The 21219-nt window shown below is 45.0% G+C and overlaps 1 protein-coding gene across 1 annotated transcript; it reads left to right on the forward strand.

Moving 5' to 3' along the window:
* Positions 1-14300: 14300 nt before the first annotated feature.
* Positions 14301-19377, forward strand: LOC142586279 (acetylcholinesterase-like). Its single transcript, XM_075697527.1, has 4 exons — positions 14301-15225; positions 15685-15868; positions 17203-17352; positions 19134-19377. The coding sequence occupies exons 1-4, from the start codon at positions 14301-14303 to the stop codon at positions 19348-19350; spliced, it is 1476 nt and encodes a 491-aa protein (XP_075553642.1). The 3' UTR covers positions 19351-19377.
* Positions 19378-21219: the final 1842 nt, after the last annotated feature.

Consider the following 21219-nt stretch of genomic DNA (forward strand, 5'->3'; position numbering starts at 1 on the left):
AGGGTTTTACAACTGCTTGTCACTACATAAACTACAACACACTCTGTAGTATATTTCAATATGTTCAGCGACCTACCCTTTATAGCGCTTCTCAGTTTCATTTTAATCCTATCTCCATTGCAAAGTTAATTTTTAATTATTGATGTTTAAGAGTGTCAATATAGTCGTTAGTATAAAAATGTCATTTTATTCAATGACGCCATTATGAATTATGAGCTATGAATAGCCATAAAATTCACTGATGCTAAATCGTGGTATCAGTTATTGTTGTTTGCTTAGCAAGCAAGGTAACGTACCAAATGGGGTAAGAGATGCGTTGAGATTGAAAAAAAAAATAAATTACGGGGTTTAACGTGCCAAAACTACTTTCTGATTATGAGGCACGCCGTAGTGGAAAACTGCCGAAATTTCTACCAGCTGGGGTTCTTTAACGTGCACCTAAATCTAAGTATACGGGTGTTCTCGCATTTCGCCCCCATAGAAATGCGGCCGCCGCGGCCGGGAGTCAATCCCGCGACCTCGTGCTGAGCAGCCCAACACCATAGCCACTGAGCAACCACGGCGGGTGCGTTCAGATTGGTCTAGACGGCTCAAGCTGGTAAATGCATTTATAAACGTATACGCGCAGTAAAAAACAAGCTTGCGCCCATGCTATGCAACAAACAGACTCAAAATAATGCAAAGAGCCTTGTAATTTTATTTATATGCATAATGCCCGATCAAATGCCGCATGGGTACTGAAAAATGCACATCATGATGTTTATAGCACAGCCTGCACAACCATCCTTGCTGCACTAGAATATAGGTTTAGAGCCACGTTTTCCATATTCGAGAACAATGGTCTCAAAGTTTTTTCTTCTGAGAAGTTTCACGTAGAACTGCTGGTGCAGTCAAAGTTTAAAAAGGGCAGATAAAAATACAGCAAAGTTTCCTAATCTTGCTGTTCACTTCCCGTTTTTGGCCAAGGCCGTAAAAGAGAATAGCTAAAAAAGCTCAAAGCAGAGGACGAGAAACAAGCAACTCAGTGACATTCGGTGTTCCTCGGTGTGCGTTCGATTTGTCTCTCTGGAAACAAAGATAGGCTTTGCCTAAAAAGCTCTCGAAGCTGGCTGCTCACGTTCAATTGTCTAACGACAGTATTTGGGCAGTGTTTCGTATTGCCTGCCTCTCGGCAATTGTTCTGTCAAACGGCATTGCACTGTCAAGGTAACCGCAGCGGCCAGTGCAATAACAAGGTCATTTGTCCCATTCTATGGAGAGCAAAGGGTAAAATAAACTACAGCTCTTGGCGTCGGCACGGCGTGTATCTAAAAACAACTGTTCGTGCGTTTCACTTACTGGCTGTCTAGAACCGACCAATAGGAAGCGCCGTCTCACGCCATTGGTGCACGCTATCTTGCGACTGGCGATGAGTAAGGGCTGCTCGCAAAGCTCCGCCTCGGCATGCTATCTTTCTCTTCGGCAGCGGAATTAACACTCTTCAACAGTGTGATAGTGACACTTTCGCAGAGACGCTTAACGTTGAATCACTGTTAATGTGCAACTTTATTTCTGCCTTATCCCGAACCGTCTTACATGTAGCTGATAAGGTGGTGCGACTTTCCCGAAGCAGCGTTTGTTTTTCTCCGTTTTAATGGCTTAAATCATAATCTTTTTCACCCCTTGAATATATTGGGAATTGAACGTGCACTATATATTTCGACACTTTTTAAAATTCGCTTTTCTTTAATGACTATGTCTTGTAACTTACATAATAGATGATTATAGCATTCAATTTCCTTATTATCATAATTACAGTATGAGGTAACTGTATCATAAAGTATTCACTTAATTATGCGTAAATAAGCATAGTCATTCCTCCTATCATTTGCCAAAGACGCAGATGTCACTACCATAAATATTTATTTAAAATTTACTTTCATTGCCTCAAGTTTCACACTTCAGCAATATCGGTGTTGGGTTTTGAGGCCCTTTACTTTTTTGATACAGTGGATTTTTCGTTGCACAAATGCAAACATGGTAAGAGCAATCGTAGAAGTATCTCTGCAAGAGAACATAGACATTAAAGAGACTGGATGTACCCTACATCTAAGAACATAATTTATAGCGCAGCTTTTAGGCGCCCGTTCTTGCGGAGAGTGTCTGCGTAGGCCTCGGCGCCGGCCTAACCAGGCGAACGAGCACAGCGAAAGGTGGAGGCGAACGCGAAGCGCAACGGTGGGACGAAAGAGGAGAGGAGGAAAGCGAAGAGGACGGTGTAAGAACACACCGTGGCGCAGCGCACTCAGCAGGCGCAAAGCGGAGAGGGTACGGCGAAAATGGTGTAGAGGAAAGCGGAGTGTCCGTACGACCAGGCATGCGTCCAGCGCGGAAACGAAGCGCTGACGTGGGCATCGGACCCACTGCGCATAAGCTACGTCGCCTGTGGCGCCGTCCCCGCCTCTAGAAAATACGCTCCGAGCACGCCGCGCTTTCCCGCGTTCACACTTTCCTCGGAACAGTGGGCGACGCTGGTGGTGGAAATGCTTCGACTGGTCTCTGCGGCTAAACGAGCTGCCCACGCACAGACTCAGCGTTGGCGCCGAGACAACCTTGTCCTTCAGAATGAAAGTCTTTACCAATGTATCGCGAATTCACAACACCTAACAGCTGTGCCCGAAATTCGCATTAGGGAGTATCATAATGGTCGGTGAAATATTTTTACCAGCTTCCTTGGCGTGAAGATAAGAGTCAAATTTGTGCTAGTGCCAATGTTTTCGCGATGTTGAACTAACAGTCTATCACTTAGCCATGCAGTACTGGTAAAGCACCACATGCGCATCGCTGGAAATAAAATCTTCAAACCTGACAAACACGTTTTGGCATCTGTAGGAGCTGCACCTTCTCTTTACGTACATGCACGAAAGTTAGATATTCCGAAGCTTACGTCAAATAGGCATAGAACTTCGAATAACGCATTAAGTTGATTTGCTGGTGTGCTCAAAGTAAAGCATCAAGCATCAGTTAGGGCCTAAACGAGCCTGTGGGTTTGGTTTAGCTTATGTAGCAGACAAAATTACAACCATGCTGTACCAAGATACCAAGGCGAACATACACTTAACGGATCTTTCTTGTCGATTATTTAATGACGCCTGGCCGTAAGCATCGTGATTTACATATCAGTAAAGGGTTCTTCGTTATCGTATGAAATTCTGGGCTCTATAACGTAAAACTATTCCAAACTTTTCTATTCCAATTCTGCAATCAGCCCTCCGCGATTGGTCGAAAACATTTTGGCCCACCCCCGCTTCAGCTGTCGGTCACGCGACACCACGAAAACCGCGATAGCTCACCATCTGATATGACGTGTATGCTGTGATAATGCATGGTTTGACCGAACAAAAGAAAAATAGTTATTTCTGATTCGACGCCTTTTCGCCATTAGCCCTCGGTTACTGGTCAAAAGTTTTCAGGCTGCACCCACTTCATCTGCCTCTCACGCGACGTCACAAAACCGCAAAATCTCACTGCGTCAAATTGACGTGTACGCGTTAAAGATGCTTTAATATGCCGACCAAAACTGAATTTTCTTTTGAATAACCGCTAGCTGCCCCATTCCGAAAGGAATAAAAGATGACTGCCGCCGATCGCTCAGGGGCTCGCTGCTCGCACCTGCCGGAGAGCATGGGTTAATTTGCGTGTAATAAACGTTTTTGCGTAGCCGTGTGACGTTTTCGAGCACTTTCGGCATGTTTACGACCTCGTTCTGCCAACTTTTCTTTGCTGATGATCCGTTTTAGAATCATTCTTAAGCTTCCGTTGCATGCCGCCGCGATTGTCGACGAGCCACCGCAAGCTAAGTAAGGAAAAGCGGACCAATCGTAGACGCCGGCACCAGCCTATTCATCCGGTTATCGATTTTCAGTGCAGTGGCTCGGCCCCATCGAATCCATCTCCGCTTGAGCATGCTCCTTGCCTCTTGTCAGCCAATTAGATAAGATAAGCCGCTCAGTGTAGGCAATGTTATTCGTTTTTCAAGCAAACAGAAGTGACCTCCTATGAATGAGGAGAGCGTTTGACTGGTCTAGTCAAGGAACCCTGCGGGTGACGGCCCGATGCTTGCGTCGGCGGTTACGCATATTTGACGTCAGGAGATTGGAATAAAAACATATTGGAACAGTTCTACATTACAGGGCCCTGGATGTTGCCTATGCGATATAAAGATAGCTAAAAGTTTCCTTAAAAGGGTGCACTTCCGAACTAGCACATTTGTGCGCTGAAGCTTCTAATCTGCAATTAGAGATCTCGGACAAGAATAAGTACAATAAAGAGAGACGAAAAGAGAATGGCAGAGGGTTAACCAAGGACGTGTATAGCTAGGTAAACTACACTTGATTAAGGGGAAAAGGGGATGAAGAGATGAAAAAGAAACTACGAGAAAGAAATGTGAAATAAAGATAGTGAAAAAAAACGTTTCCCAGAAAGTTCTAACGCGACAGCGTTAACAACACCTGGCGTCGGATTCCGGTGCCACGCGTCCAGTGTCGACCATTATTTCTGGAATAATCATTCCAAACCGCGCATACCCAACCACACAGATCCTCTGTGTAGCGTAAAGAAGTTACTGAAGTAATTGAATTTCTCAAAGCAAAATGCGTCAGAAAATTGTAAAGTACGACTTACACACAGCCTACCGACATGATAGCGTGGTATTGTAATTTGAATATACGAGGAAACAATTCTGTTACGCCGAAATTCAAACACAAACCCCTTTTACCGCTATAGCGTTTTACAGGTGCCATTTGAGGTCTGTGTTAGTAGGAGCGGCGTGGCCCGCTCGGTTTCCTGCACACCATGAAAAATGGATACATAAAAAGAGCCACAAAGCTCGCCTTCATGCGCAGCATTCACCGCCAACGTTTTCTGGTAAACATTACGGTTACATAAGCTGCAGTTGCCTCAGAAGCACTCAGGGATCTTTCAATGCTATAGCGTTCCACTGTTAAAGGCGAAGCTTAAGCGTCCTCCAAATTTTTCCTTGAAGGTGCCGTTCTTTACCAGCACAATTGTGCACTGAATCTTCTAATCTCCAATTAAGGATCTCGCACAAGGATAAGTACAGGAGAGAGAGACGCAGAAGGGAAGACAGAGAAGTTAACAAAGGACGTGCCCATTAAGCTAAACTACACTTGGTTAAGGGGAGGGGTATTAATAGACAGTGAAATAAAAATATGAGAAAAAAAGAGAGGCACTCAATGTGAACACACACGCAGTGGAATCTTCGCTAACATTCCCAAGACTATGTTCAGTCTAGTCGGTTTTACAAGTGCAAGAGGGCGTTTGTGGCCTTGTGGACGCAAAAACGGTCTGTCATCCAAGCGGTGGAGTCTACGATGTACATCACATCGTTGATTGTCGAAGAATTGTTAGTGGCACAGAAGGTGCTCTATTGTCTTGCAGCACCGAAAACTATTCCATGTCGCACTGTTGGCCATTCCGATTAGGAATGAACAACTATCAGTTAATGCAATGCACAACCACACGCCACGTAATAAAGTTGTCTCGCGATGAGAGAGTCCCGTTGGCAGGCGAATTCGCAAGTTAGGGTCACGCGAATACAAGCGAGAGTTGGTGAAATTCAATGAATTTCATTGTAGAAGTGTAATGTAGTGATCAAGTGAATGAAGTTACGGCGCAGGAGTTTCATTTGCTCTGTCGGGGGCCACAATGGCGCTGTGGCTCAGCAACAATTATTGTTTAATGCCCTCTCCCTATTCGAGTGTCTAGTGATGAGAGTGCCTTATTTCGTATAGTAGCTGCTCATGCAAATAGGACAAGCTGCAGTGTTTGTAGGGTTACACTCAAGTCGCAGAAAATGGCCCAATGGGTAGATGCTTGCTGGAACAAGTAATTGATTGCACTTTGAAGAGCCACAATTTTACTGCGGTTGTTCTCCTTAATATGCCAGCTTGCTAAGGGTCTTGCCAAGACAACCACACTCTAATTTTTCTCGGCTGGATGATGTATTTGAGCTATTCATCCCCAAAATTGGAAAAGTATGGAACTTTACAATTACTGCTGTGCGCTGAGTTTATTTTTTGATCACGCTTAGTATTTGTCTCATGAAGTTGATTTTTGGGTGTACGCTTTAGAAAAAAAATGTGCAAATGAGAAGTGTACGGCATTGCATGTACAATAAATCTGTATAGCGTCGTAAGAAAATGAGTGTGTGTGTACTTTATAAAGCACTCCTGGCCTATGTTCGGGCTCCAAGGGTTGGCTTGTTTTCAGCGCGCGTATGATGGTCTTTAACGATAATGTCGTCATATATTTTTATTTCATTGTGCTAGTAATGGGGGGGGGGACACGGACGCCCCAAATGAATTTCTGCAGTCGCCGTCACCATCGCCGTGATGTTCCGTATAATGTCCAAACATGCGCTGTATGTGCGAGTGAAAGCTTGCGAAGGTCTCCCGACGATCGTGGCTCATTCTCCTGCGCGCGAGGGAGGAAGGAGCAGTGAAAGTGCGCCGCCTTCTGTCACGCGAGAGGAAAGGGTGAGATGTGAGGGAAAGGAGAGGCGTTCTACTCCGGTGGCTGCTGTTCACGCATCGGCCGCGCGGGCGCCGTATCTTGAAAGTGATCGGCGCTGTGGACAAAGTGCGCACCCGCGCGGGCCTCATCCTCAAAGTGATCTGTGATGTGGCCAAAGTGCATGCGCCGAGTACTGGTAGCTTCGCATGTGCTGTGCTTTCGACGTTTAGTTCGCGTTGAAACAAGATACAACACGAAAGTCAACTCGCTCGCTGCTGCTGCCGTGTTTCCTCACTCCAGCGTTTTGACAGTAAGTTTCCGTGGTCATCGAGCGCAATGTGTTGGTGTTTACCTGTGCGCGCGTGAGAGCGTGCTTGTTATCATAGTTAGTAGGCGAATGTTTGTAACTTTATACGGCCAATAAAACTACCACCCTTACTTCGTATAACTGTCTACTAATTTGCTATCTCAATCGACGCTTCGCCTTTCGGGCGAAACTGCGAGATTTTTTTTTTACAGTTTTACTGACAGTTACAGACATAAGCAAGGAATGCCTCTGCTGGCGCTTGGCTTCGGTTGCGTTCTCTTGAAAGTGGGCGTTGACTTGCCTCCACCGGCGCTTGGCTTGCGCTTTCCGTTATCGATCCTCGGCTGTAGCAGCTTCCCTGCGCTGGCGCTTTGCTGGCACTTCTCGCTCTCGAAGCTCGGGATTTGCGCGTCGTCTGCGCTGCCGCTCTCGTGCGAGCTCCCACTGCCGCTCACGCCGAATGGAATCCATAGGGTGAAAGGGCGCGCGCTGGCTAAACAACTGCTCCTATACCCCTCTCGTCCCCCTCCTATGGCCTATGCCACATAGTGGGTTTGTGCCACTAACTTGCCCTCCTGCCTGACAACGGACGCCGGACGGCGAAGGCTCGACTTAGAACAGTTCCACTGATAAAAATATCTAGTGTGGCGAGGACATGTTAGAAGTGCTTGGATTGCACGCTCCGTAGTGCAGGGGCATCCGCAATTCAAGGAAAATTGCCAGTTATGGCTCTAATATGAACTGCACGGATAAGTCAACAATTTTCGAGCTAGCTACTTAAACACACTCTTAATAAAAATGACTTTTTGTGAGATAGGAGATATGGGGACTACCGGTAAAATCTGGATCCGCTGTAACGCAGTTGTATACTTGGCTTTAACGCGATACCCTTAAGCGACTCGTGTAGTAAAAAATCCCATGTCGGCGTCGGATTTCGCTTGCTGAAAAATCTATCCGAACAACAACCCCGCAGGACCTCCGCGTGGCGCAGGTGCGTTACTGAATTAATTGAATGCCTCAAAGTAAAATGCGTCAGAAAAATGCTAAAGTGCGACCCTAAACAAAACCCATAGAGATGATAGCGTCGGAGTTTAATTTGAATATACCAAAAATATAATTCTGTTGCACGGGAACTCAAAAACAAACCCCTTTTCCCAGCGGTGTGGCCCGCCCGGTTCCTTGCAACAACACCATCGTGCTCATCTCCGCGCATCCGCAAGAAAGCCGCGTTTGCCTGGAAGCGTGACAAGCAGTCAGGGATCTTTTAAATTTATCGCGGTTCACTCTTAAAGACGAAGCTTAAGCGTCCTCCAAATTTTGGTTTGCTGACCACTACCACTGGTGGTACTGGTGTCTCCCAGTGTATATAAGATTGCACACATTTGAATAAAGGTGATTTTTGCTGATGTGTCGTTTGCTCAACCACTCTTTATTCGTCGGTGACACACGTCACCAATACATTTTCAACGAGGGCTAGTCGGTTTCAGGGAGCGTGATTTCCGCCAGCGGCTGTCCTGCAGCATGAGCGTTTTGGGGCTCGCCCCGCCGCCCACTTTCCTGCCCGCGCCTGGCCATCCTGCTGTTGCGTGGGCGCAATGGCTCCTCATCTTCGAGAACTTCCTGCTCGCTTCAGGTGCCTTCGACTGAATGCCAGATCGTCGCAAGGCCCTACTACTTCAAAGTCTGAGCGGAGATCGCCAGCGCATATCTTAAACCCTGCCTCTTCCATCTTCGGACAATGCTAAGCTTGGTGAGCCAACTGCTACTGATAAACTATCAGGAGATAGAAAGGACATTGTAGACATATGGCGTGAAGCATCGTCCTACGACATCGCAGTCGTAGCTCTGCATGCTCATTTGACGACTGCAAGTAATGTTGTGGCCAAACGGCACCGTTTCGCTCGGCGCGTTTAGTAAGCTGGTAAATCAGTTAATGAGTACCTTACTGCATTACGAGACATTCCTGTTACGTGTTCATTTCATTCCCAGAAAGATTCGCTGCGTGACCAGCTCGTTGGGGGTATCTCCTCTCGGAGCTTGGGTGAGCGGTTTCTTACCCAAGCTCTTTATCACGATAGCTCACGATAGCTCTTGTCAGTTCTTCCTCACGGTTTCTCAAACTGTTTCTCACGGTTTCTCACGATAGCTCTCGAACTATTGAAAGACGTCACCTTTAAGTTCTGCTGCCTCAGGAGTTTCAGTGATGGCTTCGTGGGTTATATTATTATTTCCGCAGTCTACGTCTAAGAACAGTGGCACCCAGAGACGCTTCAGAGATTTGTGCCACTCTACGGTGCCCACAAGAATAATGACGCTGCCAAATGGTAATTATCAGCGTTGAAAGCCAGTCACAGAACCAGGGTATATCCTCTGATACTCTACGAATCCTTACATACGTGTCAGCAGGTTCCACTCCATGATCTTGTCAACAGAACTCGCACGTGCAATCGACCAGTAGGATGTAAGGCACAGTGGAGGCTTCAGCAGAGACGCCAGGCGGCTACACTTCCAATTTACGGGGACTATGTTGTCATGCCAGGATTTCTTGAAGATGTGTGGAAGACAGCAACCATTGCGCTGTTGGACCTAGGTGCCTTAAGGCGGCGTAGATCACCGAAGATCAGCGAAAGTTGCTGGCGATGTCGTTCTTCAGGCCAACGTTTTGCTACGTGATATTCCTGTCGCGCGAGATCACAGTATGCAAGTGCCGTTCTTCATGGAAGAACTTCAAGGCTGCGTGTAGGCAGTCGTTGTCATCACGTTGTGACCAAATAACTACAATATCTTTATACAGCGTAAGCAAGCGTTGAAGCATGTCCCACTTCCGCTTTTCCATGTTGATTCAGCTACTAATACTTGGTCATTTCTATGAGCAGTGTAATCGTTCCTTTGAATATTTAATGTAGGCTTTTTGGCTATTGTGGGCGAAATGTGATATGTTGACACGTTTTATGAGAATAAAAACAAGATTTAGCTTTATGTACATAGATAAGAAGCTATGTATTCTGCGGCCGCTATTATATCCAGAGCTACTCGCTAAAGTTGTTGTTGAGTTGTTGAGTGGTTGTAGGCTACTGGTGGGATTAGCCTTGCAGTTGCTGCCGGCAATCGCTCCACCGTGGTGACACTTAAAATACATAAATCATATAAATCAGACACAGACCTCACAACTACACATAGTCACTCCTAAGGTAACCATGTGGAGGCCAGATCTGTGTCCTGCAGGTAATTTAAAGGAAGGCGAGAATCCTCCTTCCTGTCTAACTGGTTCCCGCGCGGGAAAACAATGTCCTGAAGAGAACTCTAAGGAATTCCTGTCTTCTTGAGGGACCCGAATAACACACTCCTTTCCGCGTTATACAGAGTACAGCACATAAGGTAATGTTCTATGTAACCGCACACATCACACGTTGAACATAATGGAGACAACGCCGGGCCAGTCTTATACATCCGCTCAGGGGTACGAGCAGGGGTACGAGTAGGGCCCGTGCGAATGCGGAGGAGTAAAAGTTATTACAAGGCTGATTGTGGTTGCGCCCATGGATTGTATTATTTAAGGTTGTTTTACGAAAATACTTGTTAAAAGAACATTCAAGCATATACTAAATGGCTGGCGTTCTGCGCGGACCTTGCACTTGCCCAAACAAACATCGGCTTCCTTTTAATCATTGCTAAGGGGTGGACTCAGAAGATAAGGGGAGAGAGGGGAGGTAAATAGACAAACGCTTGTATAGTTTGATTTTTCAGCTTATTAGAATAACGTGCGGTCGAATCTGATGCGGGCTTCTCCACTGGGGGCGCCGTTTGACAGTCGCTGCTGCTGTTCCGACATAGTTGGTAGCTTCAAATGTACAGTTTCATGGTCAAAATTCATCTACGAATAATATCCAATGTTTTCACTCTATACACAGCAAATGGTTTTTATTGACGATGCACCGTTTTCTTGTTTTTTATTCTTGAACATTCGCAATATCATTTCACAGATTAATTTGTGTGTCAAAGTACAGCTTAATTGGCTCTAATGCCACAATATTTCTTCGTCCTTGTTTTTGTTGCGCTTCCGGTATAATAAGGAACCAATGCAATAGTCCGTCTGTTAGTTCTGTTGGACGGAGTGTACCTCAACTTCCCTCTTGCCTTTACTTCCTAACTGCTCTTTTTCTTCTGCACGGCAGCCTTCCTGATTTCTTGGGTGATACTTTGAGTTGGGCGAGCTGGTTCATGGTTATTCAAAAGGCGCAGTGCGACTGGGACGAAGACAAAGAAGCACAAAACACAACGCAAGCTTGGTTGATCATGAGTTACCATATCTGGGCTAACTGCGATGCTACATGGCAAGCCTTTTTGCGCATGAATAGGCCGGTTTCAGCGCAAATAAAATTCTTGGGTGATAACTTGGGACACAGTTAAAGCCATCTTCATATCAACAGAGCTTAATCAGGCAGAAACTTGTGACACCGGCATGACTACTACGCACTGTGCTACCGCGCAAACAAAATAGCCTTCTAAAGCGATGGCGCATTGCATTTGGTAGAGGCATGGTTCTAAAAACTTTATTGTCACCTTTATTTCGTGTTTTATTACATTACCGGCATTGCTTCCAGTGCTAGGTTTGGAAGTAAAGAAACATGATAAACGAAAACCAGGTGCAATTGCCTAAACGGTAGCCAGCGACGTCCCTCCGAATGCTTTTCTGGAACTACATGAGCCTTACCTTTATAGGAAGGAGCGGTTGTTCATTTCAAACCGATGTACCGTATATCTATGTAAGTTGCTTTTTCTAACCTCGAGAGCTCATAGAAGCTGATTTCTTGCATCACACTTCAAAGCTGATTTGTTTCACTGGGACAAAAATCCTGGGGAGCCACGAACGTTCGTCGCACAGATGTCTTGATTTCTTATCAACAAGTTTCGAGCCAACACTCCTGCATGCCATGCTACTACGCTTGCCAACGCTGCTCTCGATTTGGTAGGCACTAACAACTGCTATCGTCGTTTTTAATCGACGTTCAGTCGTTAAGGGCCACCGGCATACTAGGCCGCCCTAGTTTAGCCGAGAGACATAGTTACTAGCGCTAACAAGATTAACGGACAAAAAGTTGGGACATGACAAGGAACTAGTCCTGTCCCAACTTTTCTTTCCGTTGGTCTTGTTAGCGCTAGTAACTATGTCTCAGCAAATGTATCAACACCAACTAGCCCGACTTTCTGCGTTAATTCGCTGACAGATTCCGTTCATCGCGCATGCTGAGATGCACAAAGAAAAAAAACTGTTGTAAAGTAATGAAAATGTTTAGTCCCGTTTACGCAGAACTCCCTGTACAACATGGTTTAGTCAAGTAATACTTTGCGTGCTATAATAAGCGAGTTCTGTGAAACGTCTAATTTGCAATGTTCGGAAATTTCTCCGAAAAAATGCGTTAGTAAGAACCAAGAGACCTACTTATTAGCTTATGTGCAGATATACTCAAAGCTAGAGGCTGAAAGCTACACTGACACAAATGATTGTTTCCAATTCTTGTGAGATATCCCTTCATTAGATGATTATTGAATCCCTGAAGAGTTCAGAGAAAGGAAGGAATCAGCCGCAAAAAGTTGCCGTGCCTTTCTGCTCATTTTGTGCCAACGAAATTGGCTTGATTAACAGATATTAGTTTCTAAATTTTCTAAACAGTCAACAAGACTAGGGATAGCAACGGACAGCAGCCATTTAGTTCTATTACAAATTAATGTTAATAGTTGAAGGTGTTTTATAAGTAACTATATTGAGCAAGAAATATTTCAGAGGCGAGTTCACTTTGCCTGTTAATACATACGCTGGAATATCTTACGCGCTTGGGTTATCACATTTGGCAGTTACATCGCCTTTTCACGAATAATTTTTGCCCTAAGCCACACACGTGCCTAACAAGGCCGCCCGTTTGGCTTGACCTTCACTGCAGAAACCGGGCCATTGCGCTCAGCAGATGGGGACGAGGTCTCAGAAGATCGCTGTAGGATAAAGCGAGCAGATCAATGATACGGAACTTGCGATGCCATATGAAGGTCCCACCTACATTTCGCCTCCGGGCTCTGTGATGAAATTGAATCGGAGTGATATCTGCCACGACCACGCTATGTTATTCCTGTGAAGCAATAACTCGCTCTTTGTCAGTTTTAATAAGAGTGCTGAATTCACTTTTATAACAAAGCAGCCGTTTAAATTAGAACGCCTTGCATTTGTTCGTAACCGCAACATCGAAATGTCCTTGAGCTAAACACAACGTGGGCGTAGCTTGGTTCAGGGGACCTCACAAGTATATCTGCACGATAAAACAATAACTCCCTTACAACGGCCCTAAATACATGAGCATCATTGAGCGCACTTACTGACATCTGTGGTTCATTTACTTCTCTGTTCTGAATTCATTGCTTTCCTATGAGCTATGCTGTGCTATACGCCCACGAAAATAGTTTCCCATCAAATAGAATCAGCTTGATATGTTACTCAGCATATTCGGGCAAGGTATGTTATGTTTAGGAGATTTCAATCAGTTTTAGTTGCATCTGTTCCTCAGATCTCCCGGCCAATGAGTCAAATTTGCATGGTTGCTTCCGGGAACTACAACAATATAACTAGTTTATATCAAAGGGAGAAGTGTAAAGTTTTTATTTTTCAAGTTGGTATTTTGCTGTAATGTTCATTTTAACATCTGATCTACAGCATGTGAGTTCGAAAATATCTGAATAGAGAAGCATCCAAACAAAATGTGATATAAAACGAACAACGCGATACAGATACTACGTGAATTATATCATTAAAACCAATACGCTGATTCGTAGAAATGAAGGGGTCTCGGAATTCTGTTTCACTCCTAATATTGGAATGGCACGAGCGATGAGCTAAAAGGAAAGAAAATGAGGTTTTTCGCCGCACACCTAAGATATTTTTGTGGCTTCCTTTTTAAACCGTGCAATTATTTTACAATGTTATATGTTCACTAAAGTCAAGATTCTGTTGTCGGCAGCATTCCAGCTCTGTAGTGACAAAGAAATTTCTTTCAAATCATGCAGTGTTCCTTATTTCTAGGCCCTGCTCATTCAATATAAAATTAGGTAATTTATTCAGCATAGCAGCCGGTGTCTTTTTGATTCCGATTCCAGAAGGTGCATAAATTTCTTCAGCCTTCCTATATTTTTGCTTCCTGCCACTCAGAGTGCAAACGTCTTGGCACGTAAGCCAGAAACAGGAGTTCCTTGGCGGCATATCGCTTTGCTTTTGCCGCACCCGACACGAACCAAAACATATTCGACCTTGCCGAGACGGCGCAACCTGCTACTCTGATATTCGTGATAGCCGCTTGGCCTACGCAATGGGAGGTTAGACATTGACCCAATTGGAGGACATAGTCGCAAGAGTACGGATGACGTCTGCAGAAAGGAGCAGCCGACTTTGATGTCCGCATTGACATCATCAGCAGAAGTTCGTCCGGGAGTGAATATGGTTTCTGCCCGTTCCTACATATCCAAATATGTCGTGCTCGTGTGGACAGCTTGGTTCGTCGACGCCGCAATTCGTGAATCTCCCGTCATTCGCACCGACTCTGGCCTTGTTTCCGGTGTGCGAGAGGCAATTGATGGCCGAGAAGTCGACATGTACTTGGGCATTCCCTACGCAGAGCCTCCCACAGACCTTCTGCGCTTCAGCAAACCCATTCCGATCAAGCCGTGGAACGGAACGCTCAAGGCCACTACGAGGCCCAAGCCGTGTCCTCAAAATATTCACTACTTGACCGATGAAGTGAGCTTCTACTACACCAAGAATTCGGAGGACTGCCTCTACCTTAACGTCCGCAAGCCGGCGTCCGACTGCAAGCACAACGTCTGCACCTCCAAGCTTCCTGTGGTGGTCTTCATGCACGGTGGGTGCTTTCAGTGGAGCGACTCGGGTCTTTTCATGCACGATGGCGGAAACTTCGCTGCTCTCACCGACACTATCATGGTTAGCTTCAACTATCGCCTCAACGTGTTCGGATTCCTCTCTGCTGGAAACGAAGAAGTCGCCGGTAACTGGGGCCTCTGGGACCAGAATCTTGTGCTGCGGTGGATACAGAGGAACATCAATAGCTTCGGTGGTGATCCTTCGGAAGTCACCATTATGGGTCACAGCGCCGGAGGCATCTCTGCTGGTTTTCACGCTGTTTCTCCGCAGAGCGTCGGTCTGTTTAAGAGGATGATTCTTCAAAGCGGTAGCCCCATGAACGCCATAGCCAGCCTCTCGGCTCGTACCATTGGAAGCGTTATGGAACTAGGTGCAGATTTGGCGTGTGAAGGTGTGAGAGAACGGAAACTGGGTGTAGTCATGGACTGTCTGAGAGGCAGGGACAAAAACCTGTTGCTAGGGCAACTGAGTGGCATCGACTTACGTAAGAGTTTGTACGGGCCAATATACGGAGATGAATACGTTCCCAATGACCCGCTTCTAATTAGTAGCTGGAAGAAAAAAATCAAAAGCAAGGAGATCATGATAGGAACTACGTCAAACGAAGGTTCCATGTTTCTTTATGGTGCCATGAAGATTGTACCACAGCTTAAGAGTCTCCTTGCAGCTGAGTATAGGTCGACCATTACCATCGCAATAAGTACGACTTTAGGAATTTCAATTAAAGGTTCGAGAGAAATAACCAATGCTTATTTCGCAGACTGGAAGGGAGAGCATACTGAAGACGAAGTGCTCCAGGTCCTTGGTAATATTCTAGGAGACGGACTTTTTGTATGCCCAGCTACGATCTTCGCAGACATTGCATCGGAGCAGAAAATTCCAGTATTTAGGTATACTTTCGACTATAGACCCTCGTTCAGCTTCTGGCCTGACTGGTTTCAAGTTGCGCATGGAGATGACCTCCCTTTCACTCTTGGTTCTTTATTGTTTTATGGAGACGAAAGCAGGTTCGAACCCGGAATTCGGAAAGAGGACTACGATTTTTTTAAGCAGCTCAAGTACAGCAGCGCCGAAAAGAACTTTATGAAAGCGGTGGTGGCGTCAATGTCGGAATTCGTCAAAACAGGGTGAGTTTGTTTTACCGAAAAACTTGACCACGTTTGCTGCATGTGAAAGCAACTGCTGCACAATATCCGTGAGCTAAAATTGTAAACATGAGACTGCAAGGTAACTGAGTAATACTTGTTGGGGGGCTAGTTGGTGCATGTTTCCAGAAGAGGGTTATAGCGCCGAAAAAACACAACACACAGCAAGCGAGACGGGACAGGCGCGGGACAGGCGCAAAGTTGCGCCTGTCCCGTCTCGCTTGCTGCGTGTTGTGTTTTTTCGGCGCTATAACCCTCTTCTGGATGAGACTGCAATTTATTGTGCACTATCATGGTGAAAATACGGCAGGCCGTTCTGAAGCGATCTGAAACAATTTATGCAGAGATTATAGCCTATAAAAAGCCTGTCTGTGCCAAGACATTTACTGAAACTTTCTCTTAGCAATCAATGACGGTAGGGTATTGTGGAGGCGAGGATTGAATATCAAGTTTCTGCCATCGTCTAGTAATGTAATGTACCCTAGCGTATTCTAGTATTCCGTTAACTAACATAAAGTTAAGATAAAATGCCTTGATCTCTTTAAACCAATGCTCCGTGGTACGTAAAATGGAAGCACTACAAGTACGTGCACGACACATATGCATCTTTTTCGTAAGGTATGTGTACACCGAACGTGTGTCATTTCTTGTTCAACAAAACTAGGCGTTCCGTTATCCATAAAAGTACAACCTTTAGACTGAAGTTCTTCCTCAGCATATATTCAGTTCGCTTTTTCATAGTTCAGTAGTCACTTGGATTCTTACAGTTTTGTATGCAACGGGCGACGTATGAAGCGTACTGCATTTTCACAGGGCTGGGATTGGTTGTCATTTGCTGTCACCTCGAGCAAAACCAGTGTGCCATGTTAAATGAAGGGAGTGCCGCTGTTACCGAAACATTAATTTCCTTTACTGATAAGTGTGGCAGGACGGCTGACCGGGTTATAGAATACAACGAGTGTGACAATATCGGCTGTTTGGTCGGTCATTATGGAATCGTTCATGGCATAGCGCAGCAAAACACGAATGCAAGAATAAATGACAGACGGACACAAGCGCTGACTATCCACACCGAAATTTTAAAATTTTAATTCCGTAATCGCTCTTACCTATACCCACACAAAACTGCGTGCACAGCAATATCAAACCGTCAGATACATGACCGCAAGAAAACAATCTTAAAACCGGTACATCATTACAGCGCTTTTGTCGGCCTGTCTTTCATCTTGTTTCCGAGTTTCGCTGCGTTATGCCAGATACTATCCCATTTCGAGTGCAGGTATTGATAGTACATTACGTTGGGTACGTCGTTTCAGAAAGCCAACAATACCAGAAACAAAGGAGGTGTGGCCTAGGTACTCATCTGCCAATCCACAGTACATAAACATCCGGCCTGGAAACACCACAAAGCGGCGGGGGCCAAACATAGACATCTGTAAGGTTTGGCGACGCGTTCTCATGAAAGAGTAAGTTCATAATTCTTCAGTTTACAATATTTGTACGCGATACGTACACTGTGTACCACTGATTCCTCTTGAGCAAGTTAGCACCAAGGCGTTCGCCAGGCTAATTCCCAATAAGACATGGCGCAACTTACAAACAATACGCGTGTGTGTGCGTGCATACTGTATACTTCTAATTTTTCTTTGCCTCTTTCCCATTCTACAGTGCAGAGTGATCAACCAAGATCATTCTAATTAACCTCCCTGCATTTTACTTATTGCTTTCGTCGCTTTTTGTCTCTATAAAAAAAACTCTAATAGCGGCATATTCTTTCAAATTTTTGCAACTGTTTAACCATCAGCACCCAGTGAATACGCATGTTCTATATGCACGTGCTATAAGATCAAGCCATTGCATAACGGGATAACTTGCCTCGAGGGTTATTACATGTTTGATAGTTGAAGAGCCATCTTTTTGCTTACAAGCGTCCTCACAGACTTCTGCCTTCTCAAGCTGTTATCGATGCCTCTTATTATTTTCTTATCGCGTGCCTCATCGCGTGGTTGGTCCTAGCGCAAGCAGGGATGTCGTGGTGACTAGCCCACATGCCGGAAAGGTAAATGGATTGTTGGAATATATGGCTTCTTGAGTCACCAACGTAATTTCAAATATTATATACATAATACTTTAAAAAGACAGCACGGAAGCAGGCCACCGTTGCTGACCGTACCTCCTGGCTATACAGGATGTCCCATGTAACTTGAGCCAAACATGAAAAAAGAAATATGCAAATGCCACGTAGCTGGAAAGAACCAAGGTAATGTTGCTTGTCATTGCTTGGAGATATTCAGATTAATTTTTCATTTAGCCTAGATTAGATAATTAGTTCTAATTAATTAATCAACTTCTCATATATTTGAATTTGGTGAAAAGTGTCAAAGAGGAAACTGTAGAACAACATAAAAAGCTCGCGATACAGGTTTCTGTTGCTCAATAAGTGCCACATAAAATTGTTTTTCCGAACGTGGAAGAAGCCCTGGAATACGCGCAAAATGCCGAAATGCCAGTCGCGCGGCAATTTTACGCAGGAGAAACACGTTTATGTAGCAGGTTTTGAGCAACAAAAAGCTGTATCGGGTGTTTTTTATGTTGCTGTGCAATTTTCTCATTAGCACTTTTCATCTAATTATAATATTTGAGAAGTTGAATAATTAATTAAGACGAATTCTCTAATTTGTCGCAATGAAAAAGTAATATGAGTATCTACAAGCGACGGAAAACAACACACCTTGATTCTGTCCAGCTACATGGCATGTGCATATTTTTAATGTTTGGCTCAAGTTACGTGGGCCACTCTGTAGAATAACGATTTCAATATGGCTCCCTTTGGTTGGTTCTCCTCAGTTCCTGTCAATTATATAGCGGCTGGTCAGTCGTTCATCGCTTGATTGCTTGTTGACAAACGTAGAATTATGGGTTTTTGCTACATCGTCACTGAAGGGAAGCTAGGCACAGAAAAAGACCAAAACAAAAAGCAGGCACGGTGTGCACAGAGGTGCTACTATGAAGAATGATGTGTTGTTCCTTCAGATGACCTGAACAAAACGAAGTCCAGCCCACGACGTCACAGATCACGTTAGCCATCTTACAATCGAAGACACTAGTCGAACCTCGAAAGAGCGGCAACTTCGCACGACATCGCAGCCCAAATCAACCTGTTATTCCAAATATCTTTGAAACTGACGTATGTGCATAATTCACCTTACCTTGCTCATGAACCTAACGCTAGAAATCTTACTTCCAGAGAGCCAGACACCGGTACCCGAGAAGCGCAAGAAAAACGTACTCCTTCGAAAACGTCGCGAAAGACCACGTTGGTAGCCCACAAGAAGGCGCAGCAACCATCTGCGAAACACGTTTCGGGGTCCGCGGAAAGCTCTTATCTAGGCCATTACCTGTCCGTGGCAAGCGCCGCATTTGTACTTTCTGTGCACATCGCTTCCGGTAGAGTTCGAGCTTAGTTTCTGTTTTGATGAATGGTCAATAAATTTCGTATGAGTGTAGCTATCCTGCATGTGTAATTTGTGTACCTTTAGTTGGCATTCAAGCGAGACTGTGCGCAAATGTCTTCTTTATGTTATAAGGGTTGGGAAAGTGTTTCGTTCAACTTGATCTGGTTTTTTTTATCCGCCAGACTTTTGGCAGTTTCTTCGATAAAAAAGACTGGATGACATGCGACAGTGAGAAACGCAACTTCAGTTTTGCTGAGCCATCCATGGGGAAACGTGCCGTCCCTTTCTTGATCTTTTTTTTGCCCCTCTAATGATCTGTGTACTTTCTTTTACAAGCAAACCGGCAAAGCGCAGCTATCAATCTTCATGAGAGCAAGTGATGCGTTTTTAAGCAGCAGGTATGAAAACAGTTCAAATAACTTGTACATGCTTGTACATGCCTTGTACACGCTTTTAATAGTAATTTTATGTAAGAATGCCTGGGTAAGGCGTAAAACGTGGCGTATTAATGAAATGAAAATGCTTCGCCGTGCACGCTGCAGGTGAAGGAGGTGGGAGAAAAAACGGTGAAGCCGCTATGTTTTGGACATTACTTAATGCGAGGGGCGCATACTAAGCAAATTCATCTTTTGTTTCTTCACAAATCGGCTAGAAACAGTACCGTGACTTATATTGAATGAGCCGGGTCATAAAATGCGATGCTGAAAAATTTGACCAAGAAGAAATCAGCGGTAAATGCTATATTTTTTTACTGTGCGTTTCTGTGTCATTAGCGCTCGCCACAGTACGCACATGAAAAAAAAGTACGTGATATATCGCGTGATAATATTCTAATCGACCTAGAATAATATCCCACCTGTATTCACGTTGTCTAAGTGTTCATGCTTCGTTTGCAGTAAAATACTACGTTTCCATGTTTCTCAGGAAAGCTATCACCTGGATCGAAAACTAAACGCAACGAAGACATTTATCAAGAGCTGCTGTCTCCTGGCAGGCTTCCACCTTGTTGCGCTGGCCACGTAGGGGTACCTGCCTTTAAAAGGAATCCTTGAACGCCTTGATCGCGACGATATCGAAAACTTGGCTCATGTTTGAAGTTCCGACGCAGTGGTTCTAAGTTTAGAAGGATACTGAAGTAATAGCGAACCTATATGTATGATTTCAGTTCGAAATGATTTACTATCGAGGCGAAATCCGACGGAGGCAGTTTTTGGGCCCGTGAAAATGGTGGATTTCAGCGCCTTTTTTCTTCTTGCTGCCACGCTTTCAATATTTCTCGCTGCCGAAGAGAGCCTGGCACAGGTGATCAAATCTGTGAATGACCTCGTTTAAGGGGTGCGCACGTCCATCGGGGGCGAAGATGTGCATATGTATCTCGGCATCCCTTGCCCAAAACCTCCAACTTCAGTAAGCCAGCACGTCTCGACTCTTGGAGTGGAATCTAGGCCACCATTGAGAAGCCCAAGCCGTGTGCACAGTACTCCCATTACCATACTGATGAGGTGAGCTTCTACTACACTGATCATTCCGAAAACTGCCGTCAGCTAAATGTTCTTAAACCAGCGTCAGTGTTTCGTGAAAAACACACACACACACACACACACACACACACACACACACACACACACACACACACACACACACACACACACACACACACACACACACACACACACACACACACACACACACACACACACACACACACACACACACACACACACACACACACACACACACACACACACACACACACACACACACACACACACACACACACACACACACACACACACACACACACACACACACATACACACACACACACACACACACACACACACACACAAACACGCACAGGCACGCACGCACGCACGC

This window comes from Dermacentor variabilis, chromosome 6, assembly GCF_050947875.1.
Source record: "Dermacentor variabilis isolate Ectoservices chromosome 6, ASM5094787v1, whole genome shotgun sequence".
Lineage (NCBI taxonomy): Eukaryota > Metazoa > Arthropoda > Arachnida > Ixodida > Ixodidae > Dermacentor > Dermacentor variabilis.

Bases quoted from the DNA above. Each gene is read 5' to 3' on its own strand.
- LOC142586279 (XM_075697527.1), top strand. From the start codon at position 14,301: ATGGTTTCTGCCCGTTCCTACATATCCAAATATGTCGTGCTCGTGTGG. The intron at 15,226-15,684 runs GTAAGAGTTTGT...ACTGGTTTCAAG, and splicing joins ACTGAGTGGCATCGACTTAC to TTGCGCATGGAGATGACCTC. The intron at 17,353-19,133 runs GTAAGTTCATAA...TCTTACTTCCAG, and splicing joins CGACGCGTTCTCATGAAAGA to AGAGCCAGACACCGGTACCC.